At 44.0% G+C, this 15,374-nt stretch overlaps 1 protein-coding gene across 5 annotated transcripts in view; it reads left to right on the plus strand.

Moving 5' to 3' along the window:
• Positions 1-15,374, plus strand: part of GOLGA4 (golgin A4) — a 148,562-nt gene that overhangs the window by 19,294 nt on the left and 113,894 nt on the right. For 2 of the 5 annotated variants that reach the window (XM_039461949.2, XM_039461950.2), the window contains exon 1: positions 9,254-9,593. The exons of 1 other annotated variant lie outside the window; for it this stretch is intronic. In XM_039461949.2, the coding sequence (XP_039317883.2) occupies positions 9,522-9,593 (72 nt within the window). In that variant the 5' untranslated portion in view covers positions 9,254-9,521. Of the gene's footprint in view, positions 1-9,253; positions 9,594-15,374 lie in introns of those variants that run through there. 2 more of the 5 variants (XM_074406006.1, XM_074406003.1) reach the window with 2 other exon arrangements.

Raw genomic sequence — 15,374 nt, forward strand, 5'->3', positions numbered from 1 at the left:
AGGACTTTCCCCACAATGGAAACCTCTTCATCTGGGAGCAAGCTGGGCACAGCTTCTTTTGGCTGCATCTGTAACCTGTCCTGGGTTGGGCCAGCTGCTGAGTTGTCACAGTTTGTGGTTGGCGCCTATTGTTAAATGTCAATATTTTCACAGTCATCCCACACTGCTATGCTATGGCATTTGTCCCTTGACCCTCGGAGGACAGGCAATTCTTTCATACATAATAGGAAAAGATAGAAAAGAGACTGTCTTTTTCTCTCAAAGAGGGTTCAGGCCAGTAACAGGTCATTGTACTCTGAATAATGCCCTTTCAAATGCAGAAAGAATATAATTCACACACACACACTTCTGGGACCATTAGAGACCCCAGTTTACTGAGCATGACTTTTGCAAGATGATTCTGTAATGAAATGTAATCCTGAAAGTCTGAAATAAATAAAATGTGCTTGAAGTATAGAAAACACTGGGTCCAAAAGTGCTGGGCAGACAGGAAGTTCCACATGTAAGAATGTCTATCAATTGAGGTGCCTCTGGAGTTCTCTGGAGGTTGAATCTGGAATGACCAGTTCTTGGGTGTGCCCTGTCAAGGAGCTAACTGGTGCAGGGGCTATCTGGGGTGAAATCACTACTCCTGAGAAGGAAACTTTCTCCTCCACCTTTCCCAGGCTGAAAAGACAACTTGGCTTGGGGGTGGCATGGGTGGAGCTTTCAGCTGCGACTAGAGGCCCAGCTATCCTTCTGGTGTGAGGAGAAGGTGACCCTACCCTCTTCCTGCTGTCACAGGTACCGTGGAGTGCAGCTGTTGGGGAATCACCCCTGAAGGAAGGAGGGCATAAATGCTCATTCTCCTCTGAAAGTCTGTAAAGTGCAGCCATCAACATTCCAGACTCTCGAATGTGAAACACTTGTCCTTTCGCACCTGGGTTGAAAAGTCAAGCCTAATTCTTTTAATAATGCCCCAATGCCTTGAACTTCATCTCATCTATTCCTATAGGAGCCTAGCACCCTGGGGGAAGGAAACCGAGCACCCAAGAAACCCTGCTTAAGACAAATAATCCTCAGCTGGATTTGGTGGTTAGTGCCTGTTATCCCATCACTTTGAAAGGCAGAGGTGGGAGGATCACTTGAGGCCAGGGGTTCAAGACCAGCCTGGGCAATATAACGAGATTCCAGCTGAAGAAAGAAAGAAAAGAAGAAAGAAAGAGCGAGAGAAAGAGGAGAGAGAAAGAGTGTTGTAAAAATCCTTAGTGTTTAAAATAGATTTCCATGGTTTGGAAAATGTCAGTAAAAGGTGTTTATTTATTATTATTATTATTTTTGAGACAGAGTCTTGCTCTGTCTCCGGGTGCCAGGCTGGCCGGGTTCAAGCAATTATTCTGCCTCAGCCTCCCAAGTAGCTGGGACTACAGGTGTGCACCACCATGCCTTGCTAATTTTGTATTTTAATGGAGAGTGGGTTTCACCATTTTGGCCAGGATGGTCTCGAACTCTTGACCTCATGATCTGCCCACCTTAGGTTCCCAAAGTGCTGGGATTACAGGCGTGAGCCACTGCGCCCAGCCTGTTATTATTATTTTTGAGACAGAGTTTCACTCTTTTTGCCCAGGCTGGAGTGCAATGGTGCAGTCTCGGCTCACTGCAACCTCTGCCTCCCAAGTCCAAGTGATTCTACCACCTCAGCCTCCAGAGTAGCTGGGATTACAGGCATGTACCACCACGCCCAACTAATTCTGTATTTTTAGTAGGGACAGGGTGTCACCATGTTGGTCAGGCTGGTCTCGAACTCCTGACTTTGTGATCCACCTGCCTTGGCCTCCCAAAGTGCTGTGATTACAGGTGTTAGCCACCATGCCCAATCAAAAGTCTTTTTTTTTTTTTTTTGAAGATTTAATTTTCTTAAACTTTAAGTGCTACCCTTCAAAAATTATTCATGAGAGAAACAAACAAATTTCCTTACTTCCTCCTCAGGAGGCAGTTCCTAGTAACAAGAGGATATTTTTTTCTTTTTTTCTAATTGTAAAATCTTCCTGGTAACTTCCTTATAACAATTGCCTCTCCTGCAGGTGAGGACAGGGTTCAGTGATAAGCACTGGAATGTGAGTTTGGAGAGGTGGGGCAGAGAAAGCTCTGCTTCAGGAAGGGAGAGACAAAGATTGCCAAAGTCCCTGTACTGGGTAGAGAAGACCTGAGCCAAACAAGGCCAAAGTCTGCATGGGGCAGATCAAGACAGCAACCCAGAGGGCAGCAGGGAGAGTTGTTTGGGGAGAAAAGATACTTTTGATAAGATTATTCTGGGTAAATACTGTGCACTATACAATGTAGAGTATGCCCTTGGTTCCTTATAGAAAACCTAGACTCTAGAAATTCTAGATTCAAGAGTAAAATATCTGTTTTCAATAGTGTGTGGAAGAGTCTGTTTTCTTTTGGAGATTCGGTTCCAAGATTGAGACAAGAAGAGCATAGCTGCTGCCCTTGGGTCTCAGCTACATGCTGGCTACACAGAAGTATTACATTCTCATGGTAAAATTTCAAAACATACAGAAACACACAAAGTGAAAAGTGAAATTTTCACCCTCCCTTCTGCTTAATTACACTTTTCAGAATTAACCTGTCCACAGCTCATAGTTTGGTGCTTTAATGTTTTTCCCAAGCATTTATGGACACATGATTGAATATTTGGCTCAAAAAGAATTCAAGGTTGAAACTAATTTTCCTTTAAAGTTTTGATGGTAAAGCTCCATTGCCTACTTCTTCTTTTTGAATAGTTAATATATGCTTGGGGTATGAATTCAAAAGGTTAAAAGGATATAAAATAAGTCTCTTCATCACCGATCCTGCCATCTGCATTTTTTAGGAGTGAAAAATGCATCCAACTTAATTCCTTCTGTCCCCCACCACCAATAGATATCAACCTATTACCCAAATACGCATTTAATCCTCACAGGAACTTTATGGTGGGTACAATTACATGTCTTTATTTTAGAGATGAAGACACTGAAACATACAGAAGTTATTTTTCCTGATCACAAATAATAAATGGCAAAGCTGGGATCTGAACGCAGTCAGTTGACTTTAATGCGAAATGTGCTTATTCATTACTCTATTCATGTTTTCTATGGGAACCCATCACCCATTATCAACATGAGGCAAGCACTTCTTCTCTCTCTTTTTTTTTTTTTTTCAAACCGCAACAAACAGTGTTCAAATGTTTGCAAGAGTGAATTAGGTTAGGTTACTTAAGAGTCTAATTAGCAAGTTGTTACTTAGTAAGGAGTAAGGAATTTGACACCTCATTTCTTTTTTTTGAGGCGGAGTTTCGCTCTTGTTACCCAGGCTGGAGTGCAATGGCGCGATCTCGGCTCACCACAGCCTCTGCCTCCTGGTTCAGGCAATTCTCCTGCCTCAGCCTCCTGAGTAGCTGGGATTACAGGCACGCGCCACCATGCCCAGCTAATTTTTTGTATTTTTAGTAGAGACGGAGTTTCACCATGTTGACCACGATGGTCTCGATCTTTTGACCTCGTGATCCACGCGCCTCGGCCTCCCAAAGTGCTGGGATTACAGGCTTGAGCCACCACGCCCAGCGACACCTCATTTCTATTTCATCAACAGTTCTCTCTATTACCAAGGGACCTCATTCTTGAAATAAGATTTGCTTCTTAGCTCAGTGTCGTCTTTTCTCTTCAAATGATTGCTGATTCAATTTTTGAGTCATCAACTGTGTAAGTATCTCTGGACCATGTCATGTAAACAAATATAAAACTCTTAAAAATTAAGTTAAACAGCTTAAAAATATTAGCAGACTGTGACCCAGAGAAGTGAAGGAAGTGTTAAACATAGCTGGAGACCAGGAGAGAGGGCAGGAAGTCCTGGAGTCACTTTCCAGTTCTATTACTGAGATCATATTACTAGGGACAGGTCATTTTTTGGTTCTTCTTTGTGTCCATTTGTCGAACATGGCCAATAACAGTAAGAAGTAGCTCTTAACTTTTCCATAGTTTATTTACGTTATGCCAATAATGGGAATTAAATTAACAACAAACATTTTTAAAAATCCTTTAAAGGTAAGTTATACCAGGCTGAAAAGTTGGCTAAATTCCAGAGAGTCTAAGTTTAGAGTCTGATGTGTAGACCTCTCTTCCATGGGAGGTTTTCAAACTGTTTTATAATTAAAATTTACATAGCCTTACACTATTCTCTTGTAAAAGTAAATATTAAAAGCATAACATTTTGAAGCATTCCGATGAAATATATTAAAACAATACAGTAGTACAAATATTTCAGTCTCTACATCTTAGTTGCTTAGAATTAGTACAACAAAAGTCTCTCTCCTCCCACCTCCATGTCTTGAGTAGAGCTGTAATGGAAGGAAGTAAGAGCTAGGGCCATAAAGGATGTCACACCTACCCTAAACTCAACTCATTCCTCCCCTTTCCCCTAACTCCTATCCTGTAAAACCCCTTGGAAGCACAAGCATCAAGATCCCCAGGGGACTGCAGTCAGGCTTTCCAGGCTGAGTCCAGTAACAAATGGAGAAGTGTCCCATAGCAGAGTGGAGATTTATCAAAAGTAAAGAGACAGTGAGAAGAACATGTAACTTGGAAGATCAAGGACTATTCTATTTCCCTAATTATACTTACAGGGAATTGTCCCTCAGGGGAAAAGGAAAAGCTAATATCCGGGTTACATGAATTGTATAATACAATGTGACAGAACGATGATCAAATACACACTAAAGATGACATTTTAGCTTTACTTATAACTAAATAAACAGAAACTAAAACAAAAGTTAAATACATTCATTACCTTTCTGACAAAAAATGAAAAATGTATACATAAGGGCATTTCCCACACTATCAGTAGAAATACACATTTTGGAGATCAACCTGGCATTAACCCTGCTTACTGGATGGAACCTTCAATTATACTTCTAGAAATCTGTTATTTTCTACATAAATATACACTCTAGTATACAAACATATATTTATTTATTTATTTATTTATTTATTTCTGAGACAGAGTTTCGCTCTTGTTACCCAGGCTGGAGTGCAATGGCGCGATCTCGGCTCACCGCAACCTCTGCCTCCTGGGTTCAGGCAATTCTCCTGCCTCAGCCTCCTGAGTAGCTGGGATTACAGGCACGTGCCACCATACTCAGCTAATTTTTTTGTATTTTTAGTAGAGACGGGGTTTCACAATGTTGACCAGGATGGTCTCGATCTCTTGACCTCGTGATCCACCCGCCTTGGCCTCCCAAAGTGCTGGAATTACAGGCTTGAGCCACCGCACCCAGCCCAAACATATATTTATAAAGTTGCTCACTTTAATAGTTTTTGTTAAAAACACGCGCTTTGAATGAAAAGACCCCCAAACAGGCTTTGTGTGAGCAACATGGCTGTTTATTCACCTGGGTGCAGGTCGGCTAAGGGCTGAAAAGGGCGTTAGCAAAGGGCAGTGGGATAGGAGTTGGTTTTATAGGTTTGGGGTGAGCAGTGGAAAGTTACAGAGTAAGATCAGTTACAGTAATGAGGGTAGGGGCAAGGAGTATACATTACTGTAAGTTCAGTAACAATGGCAGGTGGGGGTAAGGCAGAAGAGCCGGTTAAGATGGGTGAGAGGTATTCACCTTATCATAAGAACAGTTGAGATGGCAGGGTTGGGTGAGGGGCTTGTCCGGGGAAGCTCCGCTGGGCGATCAGGGACAATGGTGAATGCAGGCGGGAGTCGGGGGTGGGAGAACTTCAGACTTTGAGGCTCCAGGCTTGTATATGGAGATCTGAGTTTTTTATTAGTAAAAAAAAAAAAAAAAAAAAAAAAAAACAGGAGAGAAGCTACATGCCTACCAATTGGAAATCTTTTTTTTTTTTTTTTTTTTTTTGAGACAGAGTTTCGCTCTTGTTACCCAAGCTGGAGTGCAATGGTGCGATCTCGGCTCACCACAACCTCCGCCTCCTAGGCTCAGGCAATTCTCCTGCCTCAGCCTCCTGAGTAGCTGGGATTACAGGCATGTGCCACCATGCCCAGCTAATTTTTTTTTGTATTTTTAGTAGAGATGGGGTTTCACCATGTTGACCAGGATGGTCTCGATCTCTTGACCTCGTGATCCACCCACCTCGGCCTCCCAAAAGTCCTGGGATTACAGGCTTGAGCCACCGCGCCCGGCAGAAATCTTAAATTATAATTCATATATAGTATAGTATAAAATACTATGCAGTCATTAAAGAGATTGAAATACATATGCTGATTAGAAATATTCATGGCATATTGAAGAAAGCAAGATATGGAATATATATAATCCATTTTTCATAAAATAAAACAAAACTAAATGTATTTTTATATAAATATTAAATGTAGATATATATTTCATAAATACAGAAAAATTGAAAAAATAAAAACTGAATTACTAATAGAAGTTATTTGCAGGGAGCAGATTATATCTTTTTGTTACAGTGAGTATATTACTTTGATAACAAAAGAAGAAAAAAATTCAGTGTGATACATTACCAACATGTAAGACTGAGAGTGTATAGAGTAGAGCATGATTAACTCCACTGATGCGTGTGTGTTGGGGGTGGTTTGAGGAGTGGTATTAGAGAATGCTTGAAAGAGATAATGCACTGTGAGTACAGCATTGTCTGGAGTAGAGAAGAAAAGTGGAAAAGGAAGAAAGGTCAAGGAGGACAATGACTACACTTCTGTCCTCATTACGATTTTCACAACTATTCTGTATAATTTGTAGACCAAAAAAAGAAAGGCAAGCCTGTATATAAAAGCAGGTTGTGGGCTGCGGGTGCTGGCTCACACCTGTAATCCCAGCTTTGGGAGGCTGAGGCAGACGGATCACCTGAGGTCAGGAGTTCCAGATCAGCCTGGCCAACAGGTTGAAACCCCATCTCTACTGAAAAATACAAAATTAGCTGGGCATGGTGGCAGGCACCAGTAATCCTAGCTACTTGGGAGGCTGAGGCAGGAGAATCGCTTGAACCCAGAAGTAGAGGTTGCAGTACGCCAAGATCGTGCCACTCCACTCCCACCTGGGTAACAGAGCGAGATACCGTCTCAAAAAATAAAATAAAATAAAAACAGGATGTGGCTGGGTGCAGTGGCTCACACCTGTAATCTCAGAACAAGGAGGCTGAGGCATGTGGATCACTTCAGTCCAGCTGTTGGAGACTAGCCTGGGCAACATAGTGAGACCCTGTCTCTCTCTTAAAAAAAGTAAAGGCAGAATGTGCCAGAGGAACTCTGAGTTAATTTGACATTTCTGGAGCTTTGAAGTGTGAAGAGTGGTGAGGCTGTAGTAAGAGGAAAAGCAGGAGCCAGGCTGCCGAGGGCTTCTTGCACTGCCTGGGAGCACGAACACTGTCATGTAGGACAAGGTGACCGCTGATGGGACTGCAGCAGGAGAGGAACATCAGCTATGTAAAAGATGGACTGGGAAGAAGCAAACCTGAAAACTGGAAGACTTATCATTTAAATGATAAGCTATGTTGAAGACTGAGACTATTGGCAGGGTAAATTAGAAAAGTAGATGGATTTCAGAAATATTTCAGAGGAAAATACACAAGACTTAGTGATTCTCTGGATATGGGTGATGTATAGAGAGGGATATCTTGATTGACTTCCAGACTTTTGGCTTTGGCATCTGGGAAGATGGAGATGACACCAGCCAAGGTAGAAAATACAGAGGAAAAAGCAAGCTTATGAAAAAGAGAAGCAGCAAGAGGGTGAGAGGACACACAGAAGGGACAAGCCCAGTGGTGATGGTGGAGGGTTGGAGCAGATGATTTCGGTTTTGGACATGTTGAAGATGAGACGCCTATGGACGTTACAGGAAGTTGTCCAGTTGGCCAATAAGGCAATTGGATGTATTAAGACTAAATAATGTCCCCCCCCCCCCCCCATTGGCAGTGTATTGGAAAAACCAAACCAAACCCAAAAAACCCCTGGCATGGTGGCTCACTCCTGTAATCCCAGCACTTTGGGAGGCCGAGGTGGACGGATCACTCGAGATCAGATGTTTGAGACCAGTATCGCCAACGTGGTGAAACCCCACCTCTACTAAAAATACAAAACCAGGCCTGTAGTCCCAGCTACTCGGGAGGCTGAGGCAGGAGAATTGCTGGAACCTGGGAGCCAGAGGTTGCAGTTAGCCGAGATCACGCTACTGCACTCCAGCCTGGGAAACAGGGCAAGACTCTGTCTCCAAAAACAAAAAGAAGACGAATTAACTGTGTAGAAATGTAGTGTCACACCCTGCACTAGCACTGGCTGAGCTGCATGACAGACATAGTTCTTGCCCTGCTCAACGTGACAGCCCAGTGGAGATGCTATAATCTAGAACAGAGGTGTCCAGTCTTTTTGCTTCCCTAGACCACACTGGAAGAATTGTCTTGGGTCACACATAAAATACACCAACAGGCTGCGTGTGGTGGCTCATGCCTGCAGTCCCAGCACTTTGGGAGGTCAAAGCGGGCAGATCTCGAGGTCAGGAGATAGAGACCATCCTGGCCAACATGGTGAAACCCATCTCTACTAAAAAAAAATACAAAAAAAAAAAAAAAAACCCAAAAAACAAACAAACAAACAAAAAAACTAGGCGTGGTGGCGCATGCCTGTAGTCCCAGTTACTCCGGAGGCTGAGGCAGGAGAATCACTTGAGCCCAGGAGGCAGAAGTTGCAGTGAGCCCAGATCGCGCCACTGCAATCCAGCCTGGCAACAGGAGGAGACTCTGTCTCAAAAAAAAGGAAGAAAGAAAGAAAGAAAAATACACTAACAATAGCTGATAAGAAAAAAACCCCAAAACGTACACTAGGCACTGAAGATACAGAATTCTAGCTACAGCCACTAAACAGAAGGACACTCTCCACTAGGGCCCGCGTCAGGTTCTCTGGATCTCCCCTTCTCCCATGCGGGACGCTCATCCCTGTGTTCCTCGCCGTGGGCCCGACAGCCCGGCTGCCATCAACAGAGGCAGCATTCTCCTCCGTCTGATTTCGCAAGGCCAAAGCCCAGGTGAGAGTCAGTGTCGTGTTGAGACCAGCCCTCGCTCCAGTTCTGAGCAGCGAGGGCTGCTGTCTCCGCACTCAATGACATCAGGCAGCCGCGAACCTCGCGTCCTCCAGGGAGCTCGGGGCGACCGGCCGTGCGCACGCGCGCATGCGCGGGACCCGACGTCGCGCTTGTCCCGTCCGGGGATCCGTAGTGAGCCTCGGCACGCTCCACGTAGGCCGCGCAGGCGCCCTTGGCACGCAGTTCACCGGCTGTCGTTGTCGCCGCCGCCGCCGCCGCCGCCGCCGCTGCCGGGGCTGGATGGGGGGCCGAGGCCAGCCAGTGGCACCCGGAAGAAAGAGACGCGGCGGCGGCGACGCCGACATCCTCAGGACGGCTCAAGGAGGAGGCGGCGAGGCCTGGCCCCCGCTGTCCCTGGTGTAGAGAAGTCGCTGTCGCTGCCGCGGCCGGGACTCCCCGGGCTCTCGCCCCTCCGGTCTCATTGACACTCAGGACCCTACGCTGCGCCATGTTCAAGAAACTGAAGCAAAAGATCAGCGAGGAGCAGCAGCAGCTCCAGCAGGCGCTGGCCCCTACTCAGGTACGATGGCCGCTGCTCTCCTCCGCTTGTTCCGGACACCCGTTGAACCCGCCCGGGACGAGAAAGGCACGGGGAGTGGGGAGTTCTTCCATGACCTTTGACCCTTAACCTGGGACTCTTCCCAAACTCCGGACCGAGAAGGAGTCCCGGTCGGCGCAGGTCGTCCGAAACGCCTGACCTGTATTTTTCCCTTCACAAAACTCCATCGGGTATTGAGTCGATCGGGGTAGCTGGGTCCCTCGTGACATCCGATCTCTGCTAAGAGTTTTCCCCTAAGGCCCGACTCCAGCCTGAGAATGTGTGAGGGACACCGAACTTGCACGAGTTCTGATCCACACCTGCGGTTCTCCCACCCGAGACCCCACTCCGGGAATGAGGGCGGGGTGGGAAAACCCGGGTCCCTTGTGTGGGATTTGACTTCTGCTCGAGGTGTCCCCCTCTCTGTTGCCCATCGTGAGATTTTGTGTGGAATGGCCAGGATCCCGCACGACTGACCCTTGAGGAAGTCTCCTAATTCCAAACCCAGGTCCTGGGATTGAAGGCTGGGGAGTAGAGTCATCCTGGGTCAGGCTGCTTGCAGGAGCGGTGGGACCTGAACGAGGTGGCAGCGTGGCCGGCGTCCAGCGCCGGAGGCTGTCACGAGTTAGTCACTTCGCATAACTTGGTTGATCCGGGACTGGCGGGCGGGGAGGCGGACACTCGGGCCCGGCCGGCCTTGTTCCTGTGCAGAACTCCGCTCTGCTTTCCTTTTGAGTCTTGCTGCTCTGCGAATAGGGTTACGCTTGTTTTCAGGAATGCCTTTGCTGCAGGAAATGCGTTTCCAGGGAAAAGAAGGCGTGTTAGTAGTGTTAATTTTTTTTTTTTTTTTTTTTTTTTTTTTTTGAGACAGAGTTTCGCTCTTGTTACCCAGGCTGGAGTGCAATGGCGCGATCTCGGCTCACCGCAACCTCCGCCTCCCGGGTTCAGGCAATTCTCCTGCCTCAGCCTCCTGAGTAGCTGGGATTACAGGTACACGCCACCATGCCCAGCTAATTTTTTGTATTTTTGGTAGAGACGGGGTTTCACCATGTTGACCAGGATGGTCTCGATCTCTTGACCTCGTGATCCACCCGCCTCGGCCTCCCAAAGTGCTGGGATTACAGGCGTGAGCCACTGCGCCCGGCGTTAGTAGTGTTAATTTAAAGAAACAGTTTCCTACGCGTTTACTGAAGATGTTTCCATGCTGACAGCACTGGGTCCCAACAGCAAAGATGACGGTTTCCGTTTATTTTCTTCCCAGGCTTTTTGAGTCTCAACAGATTGAGCAGATCTGTTCCTTAATTTTAGGGTTTCTGGCCTTTGCTTGCAGTTGCAAGAAAAGTGGAGTTTTGACTAATTTGGAGGCATTTCTAAATTCTTAACATTACCTTATAAACAACGATTGAATTTGGTTTATTCTGAAACTGTAAACGGAAGTTGTTCTTTTTAAATCTAAAGCTTATGTGTAGTAAGACAGTGCTTTGTGAAAAAATCAGAATACGACACTGAAGGCTTGCCTCTTTTCTCAAGTGTGAATGGTGATTAAAATGTAAGTAGTAAAGATTGTACTTTTCATACCATTTACTGCAGTCTTTAAAAACTTTACAAAACACTGTTAATTAAGAAACAAAGATAAACTTTGAAAGTGAGGTAGAGAGTGAGGTAGAGATGAGGAGTGTGAGGAAATGGGCATGTCAGTGAATGTAAGGCCCTTGGGAATGTATTAAATATAATTGAGCTAGGAGTCCATTTCTAGAAATTTATTCTAAGAAAATTCAGGATGTGTTAAAGATTTAGCTCTATGGATTTTAATGTCAGTGTTGTTTTAATGGGTTAAAAAGTAGCCAGAAAGGCTGGGCCTGGGGGTGGAAGGTGGGAAGGGGAGTGGGGGGTCATGCCTGTAATCCCAGCACTTTGGGAGGCTGAAGTGGGTGGATCACGAGGTCAAGAGATCGAGACCATCCTGGTCAAAAACCCTGTCTCTACTAAAAATACAAAAATTAGCTGGGTGTGGTGGTGTGTGCCTATAGTCCCAGCTACTTGGGAGGCTGAGGCAAGAGAATTGCTTAAACCTGGGAGGCGGAGGTTGCGGTGAGCTGAGATGGTGCCATTGCACTCCAGCCTGGGCAACAAGAGCAAAATTCAGTCTCAAAACAAAACAAAACAAAACCTAGCTGAAAATGTGCAACAACAGAGAATTGGTTAAATAAATTTTATCTGGCAATTAGTTATGCTTGATAGGTTATTATGCAGCCATAAAAAAATCAACATTTACTGTGTCCTTTAGTATGTACTAGACATTATGCTTAGTATTTTACACAGATTATTTTATTTAATCTCACATAAACCTGTGAGGTAGATAATTACAGCATTATATAGATGAAGGAGTGCGTCTCAAAGAGGTGAAGTAACTTGTTTAATGTTACGTAGCTAGTGTTAGAGCCTTTAGAAAATATTAACACAGAAGGATATTTGTGTTAAAAGACAGAAGCAGCAGGTAAAAATGTGATCCCAGTTTTGTGAAAAATAGCCTGTATATAAGTGTCCTTATATACACACATAGTGAAACTAGTTTAAGGAGGGTATACCTTAAGGTGTTGCTGAATTATTGAGTGTGCTTTTTCTTTTTTGTAACGTTTAGCTTTTCTTTATGAAAATGAATTGTTTTTGTTCATTAACAAAGAGGTGTTTAGTAATAGTAATAAAGCTAGTCACAAGCTAAGATATAAGAGCTTTGTTTCTATAGCTTAATGCTTCTGGTGAGACAGGGCATCTGGATCAAATAAAATCACTTTGTGTACAAAAGGTTTAAAATGATCCTTTTGAATTATATGTATATTTACTATGTTGGCCAGGCTGGTCTCGAACTCCTGACCTCGGATGATCCACCCACCCCAGCCTCCCAAAATGCTGGGATTACAGGTATGAGCCACTGCGCCCAGCCATTTGTGGTCTACTTTTGATAATTATTTTGTGACCTTCCTTACTGCCTGCCATATATCTGGCAGTGGCTTACAACAGTGCTATGGCGAGTATTCAATGGCTATGTCCCTGCCGTGACTAATCCATAGGTGTGGCAGGGAGAAAGAGTGACATGAACAGTGAATGCCTGCAAGCTCCTATGCTGCATGTTGCATTTGCTTTCAAGGGTCTATGTAGTCACTATACAATGGAGTTGAGAGTCAAGTGCTTTCAGTATGTTGGTGGTATGTACAGGGTGTTGTGGTTATGCAAAGTAAGGCACTTCTAGAGAAGGTCAGGGAGACATCTGAATAGAGTCTTGATGGGTAATGAAAAGTCATGGTACAGGAACTAGGGATTCAAGACTAATTGCTAAGGATGACTGAATTAGTTTTCTAATGTTGCATAACAAGTTACCACAACCATAGTGCCTAATAACCCAGTTATGATTGTGTAGTTCTGTAGGTCAGAAGTGTGACATGGCATGACTGGGTGTTCTGCTCCAGGTCTTGCAAAGGTAAAATCAGTATGTTGTCCAGGCTGCGTTCTCAGCTGGAGCTCAGGGTCCTTTTGGATGCTCATGTGGTTGTGGTAGAATTCAGTCCCTTCTGGTTGTAGAACTGGATTCCTCATTTCTTGCTGACCACTTTCAGCTCCTAGAGGCTACCAGCAGCTCCTTGCCACATGCCCCTGTAGGCATTTTGCCTTACTTCAGGACAGCAAAAGTGCATCTCTCTCCCCTCTAGACCCATATTTGAAGAGCTTATGTGATTATTTTAGATCCTTCCAGGTAATCTTTTGATGAACTCATTGTCAACTGATTAGTAACATAGTAACCTTAAATATGCCTTTAAAATCCCTTTGCCCTGTGATGTAACAGTTATAGGAATGATATCTCATATTCACAGGGCAGGGATCATTTGGGGCATCTTACAATTTTGCCTATCACAATAAGTAAAATGGTTTTTCTTTTTTTAAGTGTTCGTAGAGTCAGGGTCTTACTGTGTTACACAGGCTGGCTTGAACTCCTGGCCTCAAGTGGTCCTCTTGCCTTGGCCTCCCAAAGTGTTGGAATTACAGGCGTGAGCCACTGTGCACTGCCAGATGGTTTTTCTTATGCTGAAATTGAGGATAACTGTGGTCCGTTAATAATTAGGTAGTGGGCAACAAAATGTTAATTGTGTGTCTGGATGTAGCTGTCTGGTTTTTTGGTTGAATGCTTAGAAATCTGACTCAGATTTCTTATGACTATAGGAATTAATTAGCTCAAGTTTGGTTTGAAGGAACATAAATGCCTTTATATGTTGAAGTGAGGATAGCCCACTAAGGAAGCAGGCACCTGGGATAGATAGATGCTGAGGTGCAGTTACTTCTTTATCTGTTGTTTTATACCTTATAGTCATATCCATTTTCTCGTAGAATCCTTACTCTTACAACTCCAGAGGAAGACCAACAAGCCATCAGGCCACATTTTGCCAGATAGTACTACTTTTCAGGGAGAGTGTGTTTTAGAATCTGTTAAGCTTTGTAAACACCATTATTTGATTTTTGTCACAAGTTTCTCCAGAGCCGATGAGGCTTTCAGTTACTGATTAGACCATATGAGGCCAAGGTGTAAGACATAATGCCGATTTTTAAGATTTGCAGTGGGGTATACGTTTTAAGCAATTGGAAGATCATTGTCTAAGGTAGCCCTTTCCTGGTAACTGGGTATTTGGAAAGCTGAATTAATAACCCAAAAATTTCTTAGACATGATGGAATCACGACAGAGAGAGTTGATTAGGCAAGAGATATTTCCTGCAGTCTAATAGTACTTTTCTAATTACTTTTCTAACTTTTTACCACCGAGTGACCATTTTATTAAAGGAGATCTTACATACAATCATTTATAAACACATCAATACAAACACTGCCTCCATAGTGGCATCTACAGCCTTTGAAGTTGGCACTGGCATGATTTGCAAATTATGGCTCTAGGTGTAGGAAGGGTTTTTTGAATTTATCTCAACTTTAATGGAAGCTATTTCTGATGTTCTTTGAATGTTTGTAATTTGAATGTAGTGTTCAAGGTAGGCTCAAACTCGTTCCAGGACGGAGACTAACACCCACAGTGACTGTGCTTTCCCTTGCCATTTTCTAAGCCCACTGTTGACTTTTAGTCACGTATTTTCTAGACACTTAAACCATTGCTAAGGCTTCAGCTTTATTTCACATTCAATCATTTTCTTGTTTATATATAGAATATATATATTTTTTGTATATTTTATATATAACATACATATATATATATATATATATTTTAGAGACAAAGTCACGTTGTTGTCGCCTAGGCTGAGTATGTACAATGCCGTGATCTTGGCTCACCGCAACCTCAGCCTTCCGGGTTCCAGCAGTTCTTCTGTCTCAGCCTCCTGAGTAGCTGCTACCATGCCTGTCTAATTTTTACATTTTTAGTAGAGATGGGGTTTCACCTTTTGGCCAAGCTGGTCTCGGACTCTTGACCTCAGGTGATCCACCCGCCTCGGCCTCCCAAATTGCTGGGATTACAGGCATGAGCTACAGCGCCCAGCCATTTATATTTTTAAGTCCTTAGTCTTCCTGTTTTGTTTTTGGTGGGAGAGGACATCTTATCCCTTAAGGTGACTTCTGCACATAGCTAATTTCATCTTCTATGTGTTACTTTTTCTGGTTCATCGTTTAGAAGGGTTATATGGTTGGAGTTCTTAGTTGTAAGCAACAAAAACTTAGTCTATCTAGTTAAGTAGAGAAAGAATTTATTGAAGACTCTAGCTTATAGAATT

This window comes from Saimiri boliviensis, chromosome 9 (genome assembly GCF_048565385.1).
Source record: "Saimiri boliviensis isolate mSaiBol1 chromosome 9, mSaiBol1.pri, whole genome shotgun sequence".
Lineage (NCBI taxonomy): Eukaryota > Metazoa > Chordata > Mammalia > Primates > Cebidae > Saimiri > Saimiri boliviensis.